The 24,051-nt window shown below is 43.6% G+C and overlaps 2 protein-coding genes across 2 annotated transcripts; one reads left to right on the plus strand and one right to left on the minus strand.

The window, feature by feature from the left end:
- Positions 1-440: 440 nt before the first annotated feature.
- gart (phosphoribosylglycinamide formyltransferase) lies at positions 441-12,885 on the plus strand (the record flags this gene model as incomplete). Its single annotated transcript, XM_079264203.1, has 21 exons — positions 441-585; positions 3,060-3,155; positions 3,224-3,398; positions 3,783-3,894; positions 5,683-5,751; positions 5,853-5,978; positions 6,073-6,160; positions 6,256-6,341; positions 6,423-6,591; positions 6,689-6,920; positions 7,500-7,594; positions 7,806-7,915; positions 8,001-8,199; positions 8,281-8,532; positions 9,953-10,105; positions 10,280-10,483; positions 10,599-10,757; positions 10,873-11,003; positions 12,243-12,384; positions 12,473-12,588; positions 12,654-12,885. The coding sequence occupies 21 exons, from the start codon at positions 441-443 to the stop codon at positions 12,834-12,836; spliced, it is 3,042 nt and encodes a 1,013-aa protein (XP_079120329.1). The 3' UTR covers positions 12,837-12,885.
- Positions 12,734-22,495, minus strand: hemk2 (HemK methyltransferase 2, ETF1 glutamine and histone H4 lysine). Its single transcript, XM_079263893.1, has 7 exons — positions 22,206-22,495; positions 22,000-22,086; positions 14,659-14,749; positions 14,493-14,576; positions 14,277-14,418; positions 14,041-14,187; positions 12,734-12,826 (listed from the first exon to the last, which is right to left on the minus strand). Exons 1-6 carry the CDS (start codon positions 22,340-22,342, stop codon positions 14,060-14,062), a joined length of 669 nt encoding a protein of 222 aa, XP_079120019.1. The 5' UTR covers positions 22,343-22,495; the 3' UTR covers positions 12,734-12,826; positions 14,041-14,059.
- Between the last annotated feature and the right edge of the window lie 1,556 nt (positions 22,496-24,051).

Here is a 24,051-nt window from a genome sequence, read left to right on the forward strand (position 1 = left end):
ATTTCATGTGCAAATTACCAGAACATTAAGACAGAAGGGCATCCAGTCATTACATTCGGGTGTATAAAAAGCCAAACTGAGGACATTTGAGTCGTTTGCCGTATATCAGCCTGACAATGGCTTTGCTACGCAAATGAGTCCTTATCCTCAGTTGTTGGTGATCTGCGCTTGCCTGGTGATTGTTCTGTGTAATTTCTGACTTGTGTTTTTGTTCCGGCTGATTGGATCCTTGTTAGTGTGACATTACATGATAATATAAGACCCATGGCTCGAGCAAAAGGTCAGTGCTTCTTCGCAGCTTGGCAAACCCCTTCGTTATAGGTCAGTCTTTGCATCCAATTAAATCCGATGTCACAAGCGATGAAAGTCTGATGAGCGTCTGTGACTGTTTGGTGGGAAATGTGTTTGCTGAGAGGTGTTCTTTTTCTCACCCAGGTGTCATGGCAGAGCGAGTCCTGGTGGTTGGCGGTGGCGGACGGGAGCACGCTTTGGCCTGGAAGTTGGCCCAGTCGCCACAGATTCAGCAGGTCCTGGTTGCTCCGGGCAACGCAGGCACATCCAGCTGTGGGAAGATCAGCAACTCTGGTAGACCTGAACACTTAGTCTGCTTAAACACAGTCACATACAAAACAGATCCTTCCACTGTGACGTGCGTGACTGTTTACACCACGCAAAACTTTTTCCTCTGTGAATTAAACTAAAGCATTTATACAACAGCAGAACTATCTGCGCAGTGGAACATGCAAATAGAACCAGAAATGATGACGTGTTTTGCTTTTCATCAGTCACACGGGTTCTGAGCGCACACAGGCAGGATTAGGCAAAACACCACTGTTCCCCGACCATTACGATTCCAGTTTACACTGACTGGTTTCTCCTTGCGCTGCAAGAACATTTCACTCCTGAGATCATGTAGAGTTTTTGTTTGATCCAAACTTAACATGCAGAACGGAGGTCTGTGTGCCAACCAAGCGACAACCTCCGGCGATTAAAAACTAAGCCTATGTGGAAGTGCATAAAACTGCAGTTCCCCCTTCATCCACTAGGGGCTGCAAAACAGCAAATCCCCATAGACTCCCATGTTAAAAAGACCAACTTCACAGCAGAAATAAACATGTTTACAGCCTGGTTCAAAAATCCATTTTCGGTTTATAGGTCAGGTTTACCTTCATGACAACTGTGGGGGGAGTGAATTTGTTTCTAACTCACCCGTTTTAAAGTAATTTAATCTCAAAGTTCGGCATATTTAAGGGCGTGTCCTTTTGATTGACAGGTACCAATCTCTGGCTTCAAGTAAGAAGAACAGGGTTAGGGTTAGGGTTACCGCGGTTTTTAGCCAGTTAACAACTTGACTTAGCTTTAGCCGCTTACCTCCGCTAGCTGATTATCTCCTGTTATCTCGGGGTTAGTTCGGTTAGCTTTTAGCTACAGAAAGCTCGGAGTTCGCTCGATGTCAATCATCCGTCATGACGCTCACAGCCCCCCTCTCAGCTCCACCTCTTTGCTCATATTTGTATTTTCCGGGCGAGATGACACGCATGACGCCGCCAACATGGCGACGGTAGGAACCGCCCACTGAGCTTCAATCCAGCTCTTCAGAAACCTATGGGTGACGTCACGGAGACTCCGTCCATCTCTGTATATACAGTCTATGGGGTGCTAACGCTGCCCTGAATACTTTAGATCCCTTTCATCATTTTTATGTATATTTTTTATTTATTAGCTCTGGTATATGAAACGATCTATTAATGCTGAATCTGACGGGAGACTTAGGAAAAAAAGAAGAGGGAAACAGAAGGGACAGAAATGAAAGATGGAAAGGAAAATGACTTCTTCTTCAGAAAGAAATGCATAAAGAAAATAAAGAAAAATAAGAGCAGACATCCAAAACTTTGTAACCATGTAAACGAGAGTCCAGACCCTGTTCTCACAACATGAACCTGATGTTTAACTGTTTGGTTACAAAGTCCCAGAATAAGTTGGTACTTTACTTTGCTTCTGATCCATTTTATTGATTTGATCAAACTTCTTTGATTGGAAGATCTTATTCAGCTCATTCAGTCTGATTTTAATCTGACTGCTCAACAACTGCTGTCTGATTGGTCCTCATGTCATAAACGCGGTCTGTGATTGGTCAGCAGGGTAAAGGAAAGCTTCCAGTTGACTTTGCATATCCCTGAACACAAAGTTTTGTCTCTTTCCACCTTCAAGCCTTTTATAAAGGAGAAATTTGCAGTGAGAAGTCATGTGCACATTTTTAAACACACAAAACCTGATATGAATGCAGTTTTTCTTCTTCTGTTGCTAATTTTTGTTTGTGTTGTCTGAGCTTTAGCTGCAGCAGTGTGTCAGCTGTGTGTGTGTTATGTCAGTTCTGGTCCCAGAGACACATTAAGCAAACAAGCTGCATGCACACTGATTTCTTCCTGCTGCACACACACAACCGTGTGTACAGGAAGTGTGTTTATCTGTTGCAGATCCAGCAGGAGGTGTTGGAAGTTTCTGCAACTTCATGCACATTTTCTGTCATTCATAACTCAACTGTTTAATTTTTAATGTCCTACTTTTGTGTGCAAATAAGTAATTCAGGGAGCTTCTGCCTCCATTTGTGGCCTGAATTGAGGAATATGAGGTGTGAGAGAGCAGAGCAGCGTACATACAAAACCCCAAACTAACACACAGCTTGGTAATTAGGAGCAGCTCGGCGTGGACTCTAATCTGTGTCCAGTCAGTCAGAACTCAGTCAAACACTTCTGTTTCTCTAAAATCCTAAATTTCTGAGCAGAGTTGGTGAAACTGGCAGCTGAAAGCTCTTCTTCCGAAAAAAAAAACATGCTATTGTGGTGTTTTGTTGTTGAAGAGTTAAAAGCATCTGTACTTGTGTGCTGCTGCAAACACAGCTTGGCCAACCTGAGCACACACACACACGCACACCATGATGCACGATGTGAGCAGCGTCTCACAGGAAGGAATCTGCTAATATGTCCCAAAGTTTTACTACAACTGCAGAGAAATTAGCTGCGCTGTAACAAGGTGTCCATGACCTGCTCTCTTTGCAGAGGTCTCTGTGAGTAACCACGCCATCTTGGCTCAGTTCTGTAAGGACCACCATGTGGGGCTGGTTGTGGTTGGACCGGAGGCCCCGCTGGCGGCAGGTTAGTAACCACCCACCAGCTTTTCTCTGCAGCAGAGACTCTGTCTTCACCTGTAACGTGACTTCCAGGTATTGCAGATGACCTGACGGCTGCAGGAGTGCCGTGTTTTGGTCCCTCAGCCAAGGCGGCTCAGCTGGAGGCCAGTAAGAGTTTTTCCAAGGCCTTCATGGAGCGTCACGGCATCCCAACGGCCCGTTACAGCTCCTTCACCGACCCGGAAGAAGCCTGCAGCTTCATCCGCACGTACGGTTGTGTCTTTGGATTTATTCGCACAAAAAGATTTTTTTTCTTTAGTTTCAGTTCCAGAACCACTAAAGCCAATGCACCATGACAGAAACCATAGTCCTCCCAGTAACTTTATTTCCAAGATGCTTTCATGAGTTAATGATACAAAACATCCTCGAAGACTTTGTTCATGCTGGACCACTTTCACGTTGCGTGTTTTTATTGACAGAGAAGCCTCAGTTTGTCCTCTTCAGTCACGTTGGTGCTCATATGAAGCATCTGAAGCAGAACAGCAGCTGTTAGAAACTTTTCCAGCGCTCATGTTCAGCCGTCCATGAAAATTCTGCTCATGCTCTGAATCCGCATCTGTTTGTATGGTTGTAATCATGTTGGCCTCTCCAGGGCCGACTTCCCAGCTCTGGTGGTGAAGGCCAGTGGACTGGCAGCTGGGAAGGGTGTGATAGTGGCGAGAGATCAGGATGAGGCGTGTCGGGCTGTAATGGACATTATGAAGGTATGAGATGGTTAATCCTTAATCTTTCTGCCTTGATTCCATCATGATGGGGGGGTGAGGGGGGAGCATGGAGGGGGAGGGAATCGGGAGTAGATGGTGTGTCAATGTGTTTGTATGGATGTGAAGATCTTCTGCTTCTCCCTAATATGTAAATACTTGGGAGATGCTCCTCCCCCTTTATGTCCATTATCAATAAATAATAATTAAAAAATCAATCACAAAAAAAGGGGGAGGAAAGCCAAACCTTATTTGATCCCACCCTTTTCTGTACCTAAATATTTCTAAGTTATCTTATTATACATGCAAGAGGCTCTTTCATAATCATCATAATAAGCACAATGCGACAGATATACATGGAATCATATGAAGGTGAATAACAGAAATAATAAATCTACAATAATAACAAATGTACAATAACTAGAGGCACAGAGAGGCACACACTCCTTCAAGCCGAGTTACCTGCCAAAGAAAAACCCCAAATACCCGCCCAGTTACCAACGCCATGTAACACACTGATGTGTACTTCAAACTAAATCGCTTTCTGTCTCCGTCGTCACGTTTCGTGTGGAATCATTGACCCTGGAAATGTACCAAGATGAAGCAGATGGCTTCAAGGGCGCATCATGAGTATTTTCTCTACTTAGCCGTTGGTGCATTTAACATCTACTATGATGTCCATCCATGCTTATCCGAGGTCGGGTCGTGGGGGCAGCAGCCTAAGCAGGGAAGCCCAGACTTCCCTCTCCCCAGCCACATTTGCCAACTAAGGGGGGGGATCCCGAGGCGTTCCCAGGCCAGCCGAGAGATATAATCCATCCAGCATGTCCTGGGTCTTCTGCGGGGTCTCCTTCCAGAGGGATGTGCCTGGAACACCTCACCAGGGAGGCGTCCAGGAGGCATCCTAACCAGATGCCCGAGCCACCTCAACTGGTTCCTCTCGATGCGGAGGAGCAGCGGCTCTACTCTGATCCCCTCCCGGATGACCGAGCTCCTCACCCTATCTCTAAGGGAGAGTCCGGCCACCCTGCGGAGGAAACTCATTTCAGCCGCCTGTATACGAGATCTCGTTCTTTCGGTCACGACCCACAGCTCATGACCATAGGTGAGGGTAGGAACGTAGATCGACTGGTAAATCGATTCACCATGACGGAGTCCGCATTACTGCAGACGCCGCACCGATCTGTCTGTCGATCTCACGCTCCATCCTTCCCTCACTTGTGAACAAGACCCTGAGATATTTAAACTTTCTGGAGTCCTTGGAGGGACTCCAGAAAGCGGTGCTCCTTCTGGGGACTCCATTGTTCTGCTAGGGGACTTCAGTGCTCACATGGGTGATGACAGTGAGACTGTGATGTCCTTAATATAGTTCTTTTTTTTGCCAATGGTTCTGTTGGGAGACGGGAACAGATCCAGACGAGGAGCCACCAAAATGTTCCAAAACACGTTGCTTCCTCTGAAATTTTCTGAAAATTAAATGAAAATCGGTCTAAAACGTTTTGAGTTATTTGCTAACAGAAAAACTATTATTAATAAAAAAAATAGTGATGTGTACTTGGTTGATGTGGACTTATTGACCAGGTGGGGAAATCTCAAAAAGTTGGCTCCTGTTTTCTTTGCGGTGATCCGTGACGTTTAACACGTTTTCTAAGTAGCTTCAGCGTGATGCAGAAGATGGTTTGCATTGATATAGACAAACTTATAAATGGGGCCGGATGTTTTAGCTTGGAATAAGTGTGTGTCGGGTCATTGCGTTGTCCAGTTTAAACGTTTTGTGTGTTTGCGTTAAAGGACAGAGCTTTTGGATCTGCTGGGGAGACTGTGGTGGTGGAGGAACTTCTAGAGGGAGAGGAAGTATCGGTGAGTACTGCTGCAAGTCCACAGCTCCGTCTTCACATTTTTATGTCATTTTCACTCAAATCAAATGGTATTTCTCCTTTTTTTTTTTTTCTTCTGGTAAGTGTTTGTGTTTCAGTGATGGTACCTCTGTATTGCCAATGCCTCCAGCGCAGGATCACAAGCGGCTGCAGGATGGGGACCAGGGGCCGAACACCGGCGGCATGGGAGCCTACTGCCCCACGCCTCAGGTACGGTGGAGTTACCTTGTACTGCTGCTCGGTCATAGTCTGCTCCTCCTTCCTCGGGTGTTTAAAGCTCTTTGCTCTTGTTGATGCTGTGCAGGTGAGTGAGGAGCTGCAGCAGCAGATCAGAGAGACAGTCCTGCAGAGGACTGTGGACAGGATGAGGGAGGAGGGGACTCCTTATGTTGGTATGTGTTTCCTCCTTGTAGCGTTGACAACAAGTAAAGAAATAAAAAAAATTACATTTTGCATTAAATTTTCTTTCTTCTGTCCGTTTTTCCAGGCGTGCTGTACGCGGGCCTGATGCTGACGAAGCAGGGGCCGAAGGTTCTGGAGTTCAATTGTCGCTTCGGAGACCCGGAGTGTCAGGTGCGCCTCGCTGCGGCCGTCTCGCCACCAAAGCTGCTGAATTTTAAATGAAACATTGCTTTGGGGTGTTGCTTTCTTCAGGTGCTGCTTCCACTTCTAAAAAGCGACCTGTACGATGTGATCTTGAGCACAATGAATGGCAAACTGGCCTCCATCGCCCCCCAGTGGCACCAGGACAGCTCTGCAGTCACTGTGGTCATGGCCAGCGCCGGCTACCCCGGCTCGTACAAGAAAGGAATCAAAATCACAGGTCCAGTTCCTCCCTGTTGCATTTTTTTCTCCTGGATTGTTTAATTTACAAAAACCTCTTTTTACACAACTTGGACCGAACACTTTGTCCGTTTCAGGCTTGTCCCTGGCCGAGGACATGGGGCTGCAGGTTTTCCACGCTGGCACCGCCCTGAACGAAGAGGGTGTGGTCTCGAGCGGTGGGCGAGTCCTGACAGTTACAGCGGTTAGGTCGTCCCTGGAAACAGCCCTGCAAGCAGCCAATCAGGGCGTGGCAGCTGTCGGCTTCCCAGGCGCCGTGTACCGGCGTGACATCGGTCATCGTGCTATCGCCCACCTGAACCGACACAGGTAAATGTGACAACAAGAAACTAATGCAACAGGTTTTTACTGGTTTTAACTATGCTGGAATTCACAGATGTAAATTTGCTTCAACAGAATTTAAAGATTTACTTAAAATTTTCGCGACTGATCCAGCTGCACTGGCTCCCCAAAGTACATATTAAAATCCTGGTTTTAACTTATTGAGCCCTACATAACCAGGCACCTGGCTACATTAGAGACCTTTTAAAGCTTTACGTTCCCAGCATGTCTCTGAGATCTGCTGACCAGGGTCTGCTGGCGGTTTTACATACGCGGTTTAAAACAAAAGGTGACAGAGCCTTTGCAGCAGTGGCCCCTGCTTTATGAACTCCCTTCCTCTCAGCCAGAGACCGGTTGAGTCGGTAATTTAAAAAGCAGCTTAAAACATATCTTTTTAATCTTGCTTTTACTTAGTTTAAAGCAAATTTGCTTTCTTTTGTTGTGAAGTGCTTTGTGATTTTTATCTTGAAAGGCGCTATATACATAAACCTTTACTGATTTACTTACTTACTTTTAGTCATGAGGCACATCTCACTGGTTCATTGTGTTTTCACTGCGTCTCCACAGGGGTCTGACCTATAAGGACAGCGGAGTGGACATCGCTGCCGGTAACAAGCTGGTGGAACTGATCAAACCTCTGGCCAAGGCTACTTCCCGCTCCGGTAACATCCCTCTCCCTTCATCAGATCTGAGCCAGAAATCCTCTGTAGGAAGACTAAAGTTAGCGTTGTGTCTGCTGTAAGACATGGATCCAACTTAAAGCTTTTTTCACATCAGGAAGCAGTCGGCTTGTGATACCGTTCACTCTTGTGATGCACGGCGAGTCAGATCGGATGAGGTCGTAGCTGACTGGCTTTCCTTTGCTTCCATCAGGGTGTAATGCAGAGCTCGGAGGTTTTGCCGGGCTGTTTGATCTGAAAGCTGCAGGATTTGTCGACCCAATCTTGGTGTCTGGGACAGATGGAGTCGGGACAAAGCTCAAGGTGTGGAAAAATGACTTTGTGTTGGATGATTTTTCCTTTTTCCCCCTCAAGCCTGATGGGTGAAATTTTTCTTCTACATCGTCAGATTGCGCAGGCGTGCGGGCAGCATGGCAGTCTCGGTCAGGACCTGGTGGCCATGTGTGTGAATGATGTGTTGGCTCAGGGGGCCGAACCCCTCTTCTTCCTCGACTACTTCTCCTGCGGCAGCCTGGGTGTGGCTGTAGCGGCCTCAGTAGTCGGCGGCATCGCTAAGGCTTGCGAAATGGCCGGCTGTGCTCTACTAGGTGAGAGAAGAAGCTATATTTGAGGATGGGGCGTTGCACTGCATCACAACCTCACACCAGTGTCATTTTGTTCCTAAACAGGCGGTGAGACGGCAGAAATGCCAGGTGTTTACGCTCCAGGCGAGTACGACCTGGCTGGGTTCTGCGTCGGCGCTGTGGAGCGAGGGGCCCTGCTGCCTCGTCGGGACAACATCACACAGGGGGACCTGCTGATTGGACTGGCTTCCTCGGGGGTTCACAGTAACGGCTTCAGCCTGGTCCGCAAGGTTTTGGAGAGGGCAAACCTCAGCTACAGCTCCCCGGCTCCCTTTGGCCGGCCAGGAGAGACAGTTGGTGAGTTGCTTAGTGTTATACAGCATATTGATGGTTAATCACATGGAAAAATAATACACGCCATCTACAGGCGAGATGATGTTACTGCATTTCTTGCAATGCTTTTCACAGCAAGGGTGCATTTCTTTGTCACTACACCTTCTTCCTCTTTCTACGTCACTTCCTGTCTTGCAGTTTTAGATGCAGCACTAAAGTTCTTACAGAAACTACTTCAAAAACCCCAACTAGTGTGTTTATAAGTGTTTTTATTCAACATCAGTTCCAACTATGTTTGTATACGTAAAGGTTTAAGGAGGTTTTAACTAGGGCTGCTCAATCAGGACGAAGATTATGATCACAATTATTTTGACTGAAATTGAGATCTCGATTATTTAACAATTATCCAGTATTTTTAAACAACGCTGCGCGTCGTGGTGTTCTCGACTCTGTGTCGCGCATTATAACCGTCTAATGCACAGTTCAGAGTTGTTTAATCCGCTTTTACCGCTTATATAGGAACTATTTTATGTTGGCCTCAATGTACGTTTTATGCTTAACAACCGCTGTCGGGCTGCAGCGCGTTTTTCTCATTCACCTGTTAAAAAAACAGCTGATCTGAACCAGCTGATAATGCGTTGCTATGGTGACGCCCGTAACGGAGGGATATTACAGTGTTTAACTTGCCGAACTACATGTGCATTTATACAAAAACAATGCAGCCAGTTCTCACTGACCATGGTATAAACTATGTTTAGGTGAACTTCCACAACCTACTGCAGTTATTCTACATTGACCTGCAGCTGGAGCCGACTGAGACTGGCCGCCTGGGAGTGCTTTAGGACGGGAGAGGCTCCCGCTGCTCGTTCCTTACAGGAACTGCAGAACAATATGTGCCTTCAAGTCAGTTGCCAAAACACCAGAAAAGTCTCTAATAACTCCTGTAAAAGTTGCTAGATTTGTCACTTTTAACAGAAAAAGAAAGTCGCCAGGTTGGCAACAGTGTCTGAATGAAAGCAAAGCGGCTGTGGGAGGAGTTTACAGCACAGCACTGCAATGCCAGAGACGCTCGATTAGCAGCTGAAAACAGCAGGACAGGAAACTGCAAAGAGAAAAATAATCGCACCCTTTTATTTTCATGATCGTTGAACACCCATGTCGTAATTGAGATTAAAATCCGATTAATAGGCCAGTCCTAGTTTTAACCTGCAACATGCTCTGTAAATGTACTGGAAACCCTTGGTTTTAATTGGCAGGTTATGGAAAGAAATTGTCAGTGGCTCTTTTTCAACCAGATTTGCCAAAAAAGCCAAATTTCATCAGCAGAGAAGAGTCATTTCTAGACATCTTTTATCTCTTTTGTGACTTTTTTTGTTGACTCAACGATTCATTCATCAAATAATTAGTCATCTTTGCAACGTTGTAACGCTGATTTCACTTCCAGGCGAGGTGCTGCTTACTCCCACGAAGATCTACAGTCGGCTGCTCCTGCCGATCCTTCGCAGCGGTGCTGTCAAAGCCTTCGCTCACATCACAGGCGGGGGGCTTCTGGAAAACATCCCCCGGGTGCTGCCACAGGAGCTGGCTGTGGATTTAGGTGATGTCAATTCAAGCAGATGTTTAATTTGCAACTTCAGCAGTAAAACGTTGTCAGAGGATTCACCTGCAGACTCTTTCATTTGGATGCTGAACGTGGAATTCAGCTGCAGTAATGTAAAATGTAACGCAGCCTTTTATATGTTACTTACATGTGAATCTCTGCATGACTCAGATGCCTCCCGGTGGAGCATCCCTCCAGTGTTTTCCTGGCTCCACAAGGAAGGGGAGCTGAGTGAGGAGGAGATGGCCCGCACCTTCAACTGTGGTGTGGGGGCAGTGCTGGTGGTTGCCCCCGCGGATGCTCAGAGAGTCCTACGCCAACTCCAAGACCACGAAGAGGCCTGGATTGTGGGTTCACTGGCTCCTAAGCAGGCTGGTATGGCTGTGAATTTCTTGTACTTTATTACAACTTTGTTATGATTTATCACCAGCTGAACAGGCAGAAGAGAAAACTGGTCTGGAGAGACGTAACGCCGCTTCTTTTCATGCAGGAGGAGAAACTGTGGTGGTCCGCAATCTCAAACAAAGCCTGCAGAATGCAGGAGCAGCCTCCAGTGGAGAGTCGGAGGTTGAACAAAATGGTAGTTGCCACGGGAACAGTGTGATGCCACACAAGAGGACAAGAGTCGGGGTGCTCATCTCTGGCACAGGTGTGTTTCATAGCTGCACTCCAGAGATCTTGGAAATGGTTTTTAGTTTTAAAGCTAACAGAATTATGCTGTTTCTCTGATTTTCTCTGGTTTACCTGACCCCTTTGCATCTCAGGCACGAATCTGCAGGCCCTCATAGAGCAGGCCAGGCATCCGTCCAGCTCAGCTGAGATTGTGGTGGTCATCTCCAACAGACCTGGAGTTCAGGGCCTGAAGCGAGCGTCGCTGGCGGGCATCCAGACCAGGGTTAGTCACATTTTGTAGCGGTCTTTAGATCTGACGCCTCTTTGAGGAAATCCCAGCCAAGAGTCTGTCACTGAGTTTCTTTTGCTCTCTCACACATAAGGCAGTAATCTAGTGGATCTTATGTGGGGTTCATTTTAAAGAACTGTTTTCTGATCATTTCATGGGAAAAGATGTCTGTGTGTAGAGCTGACTGATGAAAAGACAGCTGCACATACACTAGGCTGGTAGGGAAACCACTGAAACAGACCAAAACAAGTGAGATCATCCACGACTGCTCAATTTTATTAATTTTTTGGTTGAATTGAGTTTGAAATACATGCCAGTAAGTGGAGAAGGAATTCCTTTCCTATACTGCAGTCTAGTGTACAATACGGTTTTACCTGCAGCAGTCGGCTCCCACCGAGCACAAAGAATTGCTGTCAGGCAGACAGCTGCTCGCGCAGCAACATCAAAGGAGCTCATTTTTTACCCGATTAAAGCTTATAAAAAGTTACATTGTAGAGTTTCACACCATGACGCCTGCATTACAGATTCCATGTGAAGTCTGATGCTGTGGTGTGAAAATTTGCTCCAGCGTGAGCAGCTGTTGGCTTGCCTCACCCATTATGACAACTGCAGTGGATTGGAGGGGGAGGGCAGACAAAGCAGAATATCACTTTCAGTATTTAGGATGGGAAATCTAACTTCTTAAAACACACCAAGCAGAAGTACTGGCATCTGGTGGATCAACATGTTCAAAGTAAGACTGTAAATGGGGCTTTTCTAACGTCTGCGGGGTGCTATGAAGCTGTTCTGTGCTTTTTGGTGTTTAACATCATACTTCACCCATACTGCTTCATCTATTTACCTGATCAGCCCTGTTCAGGAGCCAATATATCCAGATAGTTTTAACTCCACGGGTCTGAGGGCTGACCATCTAGCTAAATACCATAAATTCTGCATTCTGCCTGATAACGATCACGTTCTGTGTAGATTGAAGGATTTCAGACATTAAACCAGAAAGCACAAGACCTAGGAGGGTGTGACTGTTTCCTCTGATGAACATGAGAAAATCATCAATATGTTCACTGCAGCACTGTCAGCTCAGATGTTTCTCTACGATGTTCCCCAAGCGGTTGCTGAACGCTTCATTGTGCGTTTTCAGGTTCTGCACCTCGCAAAAACTATGTGGAACAATCTGACGTGGTTCCTAAAAGATTGCAGCCATTTTTTACTGCAGAAATGTTTTACCCCAACAAGGTGGTGGACCATAAACTGTATGGGAGCCGGGCAGAGTTTGATGGCACCATCGACCGCGTGCTGGAGGAGTTTGGAGTGGAACTGGTCTGTCTGGCTGGATTCATGAGGATCCTCACAGGAAACTTCGTCCGGAAATGGAACGGTGTGAAAATGGGACTTTTTTTTTTAAAGCATTACACCATGCAGGTGTTGCAGTCCAGTTTGATGCTATTTACATGTATCTGTTTCAGGGAAACTACTGAACATCCATCCATCACTGTTGCCCTCATTCAAGGGTGTGAACGCCCAGAAGCAGGCTCTGCAGGCTGGAGTCCGAGTCGCCGGCTGCACCGTCCACTTTGTAGCTGTAAGTTGGAGTTATAAGATCAGAAAGTCTGGGAGAGACTGGTTCCAACCTTGTTTCTTCTGCAGGAAGAGGTGGATGCAGGGGCCATCATTGTGCAGGAAGCGGTGCCTGTACTGGGCGGCGACACAGAGGAGAGTCTGTCAGACCGGATCAGAGAGGCAGAACACCGAGCCTTCCCTGCTGCTCTGGAGCTGGTGGCCAGTGGTGCCGTGAAACTGGGAGAGGACGGGCAGATCACCTGGAAGTGATGGAGATCAAGACACTATAAAGTAGCAGCATGACTGTAAAAGACACTGCATCCATTCCAGCTGTACGTTTGCACTGGACCACTTTAGATTAGAGCTGTGAAAGGAAATAAGTCCCGACTTTTGTTGTGTGATTTAACTACTTCATTAAATGTGTCTGGAGAAAACTGTGAGAGCTGAATTTCTACAGTACATCAATCACTTTAAAATAACTTTTTTTTTTTTACATGGTTTTGTCCATCATACCAGAAGGATTCTCTCAGATTGAACTATCAGAACGCCTCAAGCCATAGTCTGGATTAATATAATGTCAAGATGGCAAGATAATCTCATTTAGCATGTCCTGATTTCCTAGAGTACAGCCAATCACAAAAACCCCATCAAATTAGGGCTGGGCGATATAAAGCACTCAGTCGCTCCGGCTGCAGCCAGTCAGAGGAGCAGAGTCACAATGAACAGCCAAATCCACCACTGATCCCGCTCTGGATTACAGAGTGGGACGTAAATTGCAAAGTTTTTCACGTCACGCAAAAATAATTCATTATATCTGATGACATTCACAGCCTCTGTCACTTACTCACCTCATCCACTGTGTGACACAAGCATATTTATCTAGCTCGTCATGTCTCTAGAAAGTACAGAAAGCAGTGGGAATCAAACCCTGAATTAAAAGCTGACTGAAGCCGTTTATTGGAGACGATACGAGGACATTCTGCCTGTATTATAAGACTGATTTCTAAGCTAAACTCTGCGATTAAAAAAAATACACGACAACTCAAAAACGTATCCATAAAGCAAAGCCTTATAATAGTTCATCATTTGAAAAGTCCCCCCTAGAGCACCTATTTTCATACGTTGCATTTATTACATCATGCAAAGGCACTTTATTTTGTTTTAAAATGACATGTTTCTGCCACTGCTTTAACTGTTCAGTAAATACGGTTTTAATCAGTTTGCTTCGTTACAAATTCATCCTTTTGGTATAAATGTTTAAAATCAGCATATCTTAATGCAGTATGAACAATTATGTTTTAATGGAGACACAAAATCATCTTACTGATGTGATTGTATGCACCAAAGCATTCATTCAACGCTAAGGTAAATATCGAGATATATATCGTATATCGTGACATGCCATAAAAATATCGGGATATTACTAAAAGGTCATATCGCCCAGCCCTACGTCAAATCTATTTTTATTCCATACCTTAGACAGGACCGGTTAGTCACTGTTGCTCTTGTGTTGGCTGACCCCTGTTGAAGCGCAGGACCGACAATCGTTCATTTCCAGCTCTGGTAGACAAGCAGGACTCTCCCTTCAGACCATGCGGGCCCATTATTCGGATTATATCCTCTGATTTAAAAAAATAAAGATAAGACAAACAATCAAACTTCTCATGCAGGTGATTTGCTTCTCAGGAGATAACTGAAAGGAAGACCAACCTGGATCGTTCTCGGCTATTGTAACAAGATAAAACACGCCTTTATTGGACAGCAGCTGTGCAACGATGGGAAGAAAGCGATCGGTCACCTCTCTGCCTCGCTCTCCGCCCGCCCAGGCAGCTTCTATCCCAGTGCTCCCAACCTGGAAGACAAATGCCATACCCATTGAGAACGTGTGACCACATTTCTTAATTAAACCTTTCAGAGCCAATCAACCTCTTCTGAAGGTGTGACCACATAGGGCGGGTTAAAGAGGAGGACGTCCACCTTCCCACACAGCTGAGGCAGTAGACACTCCACCTTAAGAAAAAGAGAACAGCCTTTAGATGTGAATGTTGTGATGCTAAACTACACATGAATCTTTTAAGTGTTGCGGCCTCACCAGATCAGTGATAACAGGCTGCAGTGAAACATTATTACAGGAAGCTGTCTTTGCTGTGCATTGTGCTGCTGCAGGATTCACATCAGTGCAGCTGAAAATGAAAGAAAGTCAAGTAAATTGCTGCAAATAAGCTGAGTGGTCAGATTCCATCTTCAAGAGGAGAATGTGAGGATTCTTTTTTCCCACCTGGTTTGGCCATTTAAGAGTATTTGACTATATTTTTGGTCAAGATAACTTGTTAAGGCATCAGAATGGGGAAGAGCAGCGACAATAATTCAAATACTCTAAATACTTTGAAATAATCTTACAAATAATCTTGGTTACAACCAAGATATGTAAAATACCATCCCTGAATATATGGCAAGTTCAACGTTGAAGCCGATAGGCAAGATCAGAAATAACATTAAGTGTCTCCTCCATCCACAATAACAGGAAACTGAGCCTACAATTCACACAGGCTCATTGAAAATGGGACAGCAGTTTATTGACAAAAAAAAAAAAAAAGAAGTTCCCTGGTTTGACAAGCCTCGGTTTTAGCTGCAACAGTCTGATGGTCACAATTAGGCTTGAACAGAATGAAAGCATCTTATCCATTAGGGGTGGGAAAATCAAATCGAAAATCGGGATTTTTTTTGTTCCACAATTTTAAGATTGATTTTTTTGTTAAAATTTTTTATTTTTTTCAATTAAATAAAATTAATCTACTATAAAAAATTTTGTCATTTTATTTGGTTTTATTGATCTTTTTACTTTTCTTCTTGGGCATTATAACAGCAGAATGATGGTCTGGCTACTGTGTTTTCTCCTAACTGAAATCAAGAAAAATTACTAGCAAAAAAGTTTCATAAAATTTTTTTTGTATTTAATCTACAAAAATGATCAATATTGAAGAATTTTGAGAATTGCAATATGAATCGATTTGGCACCCAAAAAATTGGAATCGAATCAGGACAAAAGTATATAGTCACAGCCCAATTCTCCATCCTGTCTCCTACTGACGGTTTAAGATGCAGGTGGTGGTTTACTTCCAGCCCCTTACCGACGAACTCTTTTTTTTTTTTTTAAATACCACAGAAAATTGTTGCCGACCATGTCAATCATGGCTACTTCCAGCAGGATAATCCTCAATGTCACAAAGCTAAAATCCTGTACAGTTGTGTTATAGAGCATGACGCAACTCTGCTCAAACAGCCTCCACAATCACCAGCTATTAATCCAATAGAGCAATGTTGGGATGGGATGTATATTTTATATATCAACTGATTAAACTTTCCAAAAACAAATTAAGAAGAATACCACCAAGTCCCAAAGGAGTTGAAAAGGATGCGAGAGAGAGGGGAAAACAGTGGAAAGTCCAGGCATTTCTTTTAACCGTTATGATGGTAACACAAGATCGCGAGCTAACAAGACAGATGAGCTCAAAGTGCTAACAAAGTCCGAAAAAGGAACCCAGGAAATGCAGTATGATGTACTTTGTAATGGAATTGCTGCAAGAACACATCCCGGAGTCAAATGTGTCTGTACACAACTTTAACCTCTTCATTACCACTGGGTTGCCGGCGATCCAGAAGTACACTTTATCACCACACGGTGGTGATGAAAAGTTTAGGATTTTACGTGCAGATCACAATAAGAAAGTAGCGGAAGGAAAAAGAAAGGTGAAATTGCAGTGTCTTTTAAGAATTTTTGGAGTCATCCTGGACATGTCACTTTGAAGGAGAAGCTCTGCACAAGAGACAGCTAACCGTTAGCTATGAGCTTCATATCATTTAGTTTACCTTCAGCATAAAAAAAGCGGGCGGAAGGGAGGAAGACAGGGTGTTGCTGAAGACGGCACAAAAATCATTTGAAACAAAGATTAGAAAGCACAATGAGGATGAAGGGGAAATATTAAAGTCAGCTCCAGCATAATAATGTGAGGGATGTGTGGTCAGGAATGAAAGACATCACTGCTTCAAGTTAAAGGTGGATCAGAAAGTAGCAACAGAGCTAATGAGCTGAGCATGTTGTTTAACAGGTTGAGTTCACCCCTGCCTCCAGTCCAAAGGACCACCACATCTTTCATGTCCCACCTCCACCCTGTCACTCTGCAGCTCAGTCATAGACAGCATCATCTCCCTCCATATATCAAGACCTCCACTGCCTCCACCTCTAGCCTGTCTGTCTCCTGAGACCTCCTCTGCCTCCACCTCTAGCCTGTCTGTCTCCTGAGACCTCCTCTGCCTCCACCTCTAGCCTGTCTGTCTCCTGAGACCTCCTCTGCCTCCACCTCTAGCCTGTCTGTCTCCTGAAACCTCCTCTGCCTCCACCTCTAGCCTGTCTGTCTCCTGAGACCTCCTCTGCCTCCACCTCTAGCCTGTCTGTCTCCTGAAACCTCCTCTGCCTCCACCTCTAGCCTGTCTGTCTTCTGAAACCTCCTCTGCCTCCACCTCTAGCCTGTCTGTCTCCTGAGACCTCCTCTGCCTCCACCTCTAGCCTGTCTGTCTCCTGAGACCTCCTCTGCCTCCACCTCTAGCCTGTCTGTCTCCTGAAACCTCCTCTGCCTCCACCTCTAGCCTGTCTGTCTTCTGAAACCTCCTCTGCCTCCACCTCTAGCCTGTCTGTCTCCTGAGACCTCCTCTGCCTCCACCTCTAGCCTGTCTGTCTCCTGAGACCTCCTCTGCCTCCACCTCTAGCCTGTCTGTCTTCTGAGACCTCCTCTGCCTCCACCTCTAGCCTGTCTGTCTCCTGAGACCTCCTCTGCCTCCACCTCTAGCCTGTCTGTCTCCTGCAGTCAGTTGAAGAAACAACTGAAAAAACTGAAATATTAAAAGGCTGCAGGTCCAGACAGTTTTAGCACCAGGGCTCTGAAAACCTGCTCAGAACAACTATGTTGAATTCTTCACCACTTTTTAACACCAGCCTGACTCAGAAAAGATATCCTTTGCTGTGGAAAACATCATGCCTTGTTTCAGTACCTAAAAAATTACAATGATCTGAACCAAATGACTATAAACCAGTTGTCCCGACACCTTCCATCATGAGAGGCTGTTTTGGACTCACCTCAACAAGCAAGTGAAAACCCATTCAGGACCCATTACAGTTTGCTCATCAAACTGGGTTTAGGATTAAAGACGCCATTATCTACATGCTTCAGAGAGACGACTCATCTGGACCAATCAGGCAGCACTTTCAGGATCATGTTCTTTGATTTCCCAAATGCTTTGAATACAGTTCAGCTGCTCTGTTCTGTGAGAAGCTCCATAAATTCTAGGTAGAAACCTCCACACCCACCTGGATTTCTGACTACCTGACAAACCAACCACATTACTCTCTTCATTTCTCTTCACGCTGTAAATCTCAGACTTCCAATAAAACCCCAAGTCCTGTCATCTGTAAAAGTACTCTGATGACTGCAGTTATGGGATGTATCAATGATGGACAAGACGCTGAATGCAGAAAACTGGTCAGCCAGCTGGTGAGATGGTGTTGAAACAATCAGCTCATCTTAAACACAAACTAAACAGAATATATGATTGTTGATTTCAGGACTAAACAAAAAATTGTTTATATCCTTGGATAAAACGTGCAGAAATATCACCACCTCAGTTATCTGCTGGACAACAGACTAAACTGGAAATGTAACACAGAGACCATCTACAATAAGGGATAGAACAGAATATTTCATATGGGGGCTAAAACAATTAGATTTCTGCACCAACATGTTGAATATCTTCTACGTGACTGTTGTAGAAAGTGCAATCTTCTTTGCAGGAGCAACAAAGTGAACAAACATATAAAAACTGGTTCTGTACCAGGCATAACTTTGGAGCAACTGGAACTGATGGCCAAAAAAAGAATCCTGAAAACAGTGGACGATTCCTCACGTCCTCCACACAACACAGTCAGGAAGCAACGATGTTCACTGAGAAATGTCAACTTAAATGCAAAGCAGAAAGGTAACGGTGTGTTCAGACCAAACGCGTTTTGAGCGGCAGGTTTACATGTAAAATCTATGTGGAGGCGTGTCAAGGAGGCGGTGAGCTTTCTCGTGTTGCATTTTGAGCGTTGGTGTTCTGCGCCGAAAATTTAAGAAGTTTTTTAAGCTCAACACGCGTTCCACGCGGAACGCACATCAAAAGCCAGAGATGGAAAATCTGAACTTTGGCCGCTTGACACGGAGCGTCAACCAATCAGAGCGATCAGCTCGCAGCTCCTGGAGTAGGCTACGATTTATGTGGTGAACCCAGACACGGGGCAGAGACGCCCTACGACAGTGTTCCTCATTGCATGCGGTGACTCTTGACTTGCGGCTCGTGAAGCAACCACTGGCTTTCTGAAAATGCCATCTAAACAAGTCATAATGATTCTCAACGGTGCAGTTCTCTCCACAAACAAGAGCTGCAGGCTGCTTGCAGAAACTTTGCTGTCCTAACGGCCCTAACTGACCCTGTCAAAGTTGCCAGTTTTGGCTGATTTCAGCTGCTCCAGACTTCGCCAAAGAGCTGCTCCGTCAGTAGCTCCGTACATATATAGAAAAAAAACACCCATATTCCGGAGGCATTTTTGTATTTTCATCATATACTTTTGCATAATGCCATTACGCAGTGCAATATTTAGGATAACCATTCCTTGCAAAAAAGCTGAATGTTACTGATTTGGCAACGTAGCTGGACACGTGGCATGGCAGTGCTTTGTTTGGGGGGTGGGGGGTGGGGGGGTGCTCTCTGCTGAGTGTGGCTCTTGTTGCATTAACAGTGACTATCACTGCTCTATGACAGCGTTCTGTGGCTTTATTTATTAAAGTGGAAATATTATATGTATTTCAGGCTAATTTATTTTTATTTCTGAGACCAGAAGGGCTGGGATTTATTGAGTTATTGTCACAAATCGCTTTATTTACTTCAGACCAACCCTCTCCATAGGCTATCAGATCAGCCTGTGGGCTGAGTGGATTGAGACTCTTCCGCATTAAGCCCCGCCTCCCGCTACATCGGGAGCAGGGACCGCAACTGCTTTTGCCGTCATTGTAACATCTCATAAACAGAAGGATTAGGCTAATATGAACTCAATAAAAAAACAAAATACATGTCAACACATAGCATACAGCCCTACATGTTGGAACCTGAATCAGACCCTGAAAACGAAGTGGAAAACAGCAACCCACAGCAACGAATGCAGCAGGATGTCTCTCTTTGGTAAACTCACCAGCCATCGTTGGAAATAACTTTATCCCACGTTTTCCACCCGCCTGATGTATTTGTACATGCCCTTGTTAACCAGTAGAAGGTATGGATTTTTTTTGCCCCACCGTCACCTCTTGGGCTTCTGTACCTTATAGTGACATCAGCGCACTACCGCTGGTTTCCTACAGAAATGCGTAAACACAACATAGCAACTAGAAACGAACAACAAGTGCCCCCTCTGTGTTTCTATTACATTTTTTTGCAAAATAAAAATGACATTTGTACACTTTGACAAACAACAGTTGTGATTTGCGGGTGTTTCCATTGAACAATGTTTAGCACATTAGCATCACGTTTCGTAATTGCGGTTATTGCAAAGTAGGCACGTAGCGTTTTTTTAGGGTTTTCTACTTGCTGCGGAGAATTTGCTTCGGATTTTCAAAGCTTTTCTCCCTCATTTTCTTTTTTAAAACTCTGAAATTCGCTGTTGTTAATTCCACACTGCACCATTTTTACTGGCAATTACCTGGTCACGACCCTCACGTCACGTCTGGGGACACGTAAACGCAAAAAAAGTGTTTCCATCACACTCCTGCAATATATTTCTAAATGGAAATGTCTGAAAAACCACCTCTTGAGATCGTAAAAACTTTTATAGCAGTGGATTTTTTATGGCGACATTTAGTTTTTGCACAGTTCTAGGTGTGATGGAAACGCAGGGCTTTCAGAGTGGGAGGGGACATGCAGTTGACAGGCTCCTCTTTCTTGCCAAAAATGTGTAAATCAAACAAAAAACAGCAAGAATGTAATAATACATGTTTGTTAGAAATATAGCTTTAATCAACATTCAGGAATTTTTTTTAAAAAAAATAGTAATTTGTATCAAAGAGGTCATTTTTTTCTAAACACATGTTAAGTGTAAAGAAATGTTCATTTTTATTACCTCATTGCCAATGTGGGAAATTGTTTTGGTTATTTCATGTCAAAATACTCTAAAAGGAATAACTATTTTTCTTCCAAGAGGAGGCATTTTTATTTATTTATTTATCTGTTTTTTTAATTTTAGAATAAAATTACACAAGTGAAGTGAGGCCTATTCTTAAATGTATGACCAAAAATTAAAAACTATCTCACAGTGGAAACGCACCAAGGACAAACATGTTGTTTCTTATAATGTTTACACTGCCATCTCTTTTTACAATCTTGTTTAACAACTTGTTTAGTTGCACTTTAAATTTAGGTAAACTTCTAGGCTGAGTGCAATAAAAGCCTTTTTGAAAAAGAATAATTTTTGACATTTGTCATTTCTTTTTTCTTAACAGTAAGGGGGGAAAAAAAAAATCGATTAAAATCGGAAATCGGATTTGTTTTAAAAAAAATCTGAGATTTCACTTTCTGGCCATATCGCCCAGCCCTAATTAAACTTCTAACCTTGCAAAACAATGGAAAATTTCTACAATGCTTCTACCAGGACCCTATTGTTTGCGTTGTCAAGGCGACAGTGACTGATGGATTTGCTTTAGCTCGAAACGGATGGGATTTCATTCACGTCGGAATATGGGATTTTGGGAGGAATGAAATGGTGTAAACAAGGCCAGATTATCCAATGGGCATTATAGAGCATGGGCCCAGGGGCCCACACCCATAGGGGGGCCCATATGGGGCCCACGTAGGGCAAACACCAACTGTTTGGACATGAAACAAAATGTACATAAAAGCCAGATAGTTACACCACATTGTCATAGTGTACATAGTGTATTGCTTTTGCTACCACTGGCTGAAAGATGTTAGAAATGTTGCTTCACAGTGTATCATTCCCAATTTTTACAATTTTATGGTGTGGAACGGGGCCCCTGGAACACTCTGGGCCCGGGGCCTGTGCACTTTTAATCCAGCCCTGGGTGTAAATCTATATGTAAACTTAGTTTATGAATGTACACTTACATTGAATGAAATATATTAAATATTTATATATTATTAAATGTATATTATTTTGTTGAAGGATGTTTTAAAGAAAACATAAAAACATATATGTTTTCAAAACATTTTCAGGTACAATGCCTAGAAGTACCCCCAGGGGTACCCATTTGAGAAACAGTAACTAGAGCATTCCTGCAAGCAGTCCTCACCCTTTGGAACAAACATGCGTATGTGTTGAAGTAAATATGCAACTCACAAGTAGACAGCTGATGGTCCAATCACTGAGGCAAGAAATGCAGACACAACTCCTGAGCCAGCACCCACCTCCAGGCACACACGTGGACTGGAAGCAACAATTGACAACCGGCATTTTAATGTTTATATTAAAATATTAAGCAGGGTGAAAATGGCATTTATAAAAAAAAAAACCAACAACAGCAAAAAAAACAATATAAATTAAACCTCATGTGCTGCAGGGTCTGTGCGTCTTTCTCCAGCGCGTCAATCAGCAGAAAAGAGTCTTCCGCCGGTTCGTACACATCGTGGAAATCTCCGCGTCCAGCGTGGGAGTAAACTGGTGTGGGATAACTGCTGCACATGTTCCGGTCAAATCTTGTTATCCACTTGCACACGCTCCAAGCCGCCACTGTTTACAAAAGTTTGTCATGGAGGAAAAAAGTTGCCATATTCCAAAAGTGTTTGTGCTTCAGCCAGTTGTCTTCAAGCTAGAAATGTTAGCTCGGTCGCACGTTTCCAACCCGCTTCCTTGTTTACAACAACGTCACCGTGACGTACGTTTACGTTGTGCGTCCTGCCCGACGTCAAGTTTCTTCAATGTAATTTCAGCTCCCTTTTTATTTATCTATTTATTTCATCAGTAGTTTTTTATTATCATTAATTTGCTTATTGTTGTGCCTTAACAATGTATTACATGACGACATATTTTTTTTAATAAAATCTAAATTACACTCCACAAAAAAGAAAACCTAAGTTTGCTGCACTGATATTATACCACGAACACGGGACATTTAAGTGGAACCATGCAATAGTACTCCCTTCATCTTAAACAGTTTATTTACATAATCAAAATAAAATAAATGTTAACAATATACATAACATGAAAATGTCTCGTGAGTTAGGTCTAATCTTGGTCTGGTGATGTCAAAATGTGAACATAATTAAAAAGAACAAAAAACACTGTTTAGACACAAGTTGACATTGAACCAGAAAATTCTATGTTCAGGCTTTTCATTTTGTCTATTTATTTTTTAAATTAATTACCTTTTTGAAGAAAAGCAAGATATGCAATTAGCACTTCAACATTGAACAGTTGTACATGTTAATTCCGCCGTTTGAGGTCACACTAAGGCTTTTAAACAAACATTTTTGGTACATTTTGCCATCAAACAATAAGCTGAATATCCCCAACTTTTTGACAGTAGCATTTAGCAGTTGAAATAAGATAATAAGAACATTTTTTTAGTTATTAGCTACACTGATATAAAAGGAAACAAGTTACAATTCCCTTTATACAAGTTGTTTGTTTTTTTTATAACAATATGTTGAGAAACCCCTGCCATTCTCTGCTTTAGTAAAATAGTTTATTTGGTTTGTATTTCTTTGCTTTACTTTAAACTGGTATGTTTGATCTTCAACTTGTATAAAACTTGCAAAAAAAGAGAATCTCAAACCTCTGCTGTTATAGTTGTTGGTTGTGTACAGATGAAGAAATAAGCTTAAAATGAGTTGTTTTATGAATTTTATTTTTGTTTGTTTTATTCTACATGTCATACATGAGTAATAATTCAGTTAAGGTTGAATCAAAATAGTTCAAAAGGGCTTAAACAAAACCTGAACTATTTAACAAAATGGGATTTCTGTTAAAATCTATGTTGTGGTGTATTTTGATGGAAGGCTTCATTTATTAACAAAAATTTTTTTAGAGTGAATGCATACCACCCTGCCTTTTGCCCAAAGACTGCTGGGATAGGCTCCAGCTTCCCTGCAACCCTTCATTGGAATAAGCAGTTAGGATAATGAATGATTGACATATTGTTGTGACAAGACGGAGACGGACAAGTGATCGGAATGATCGAACAACAAATCAAGGGGCAACATGATGGGAATATGTAAAATGTTGGTGTGTGTGTGTGTGTCATGTAAAGGTGCATAACATTGTCACACTTCCGTTTCTGCTTTTACTGTTATTGATAAGTTTTACAGTTATAATTTACTCATTCATTAATTAGTTGTTGCTGTTTTTGTTTCACTATTTGGACAGACAGCAACAGGAAGAGGAGACAGACCC

Source organism: Telmatherina bonti, assembly GCF_933228915.1.
Source record: "Telmatherina bonti genome assembly, chromosome: 24".
Lineage (NCBI taxonomy): Eukaryota > Metazoa > Chordata > Actinopteri > Atheriniformes > Telmatherinidae > Telmatherina > Telmatherina bonti.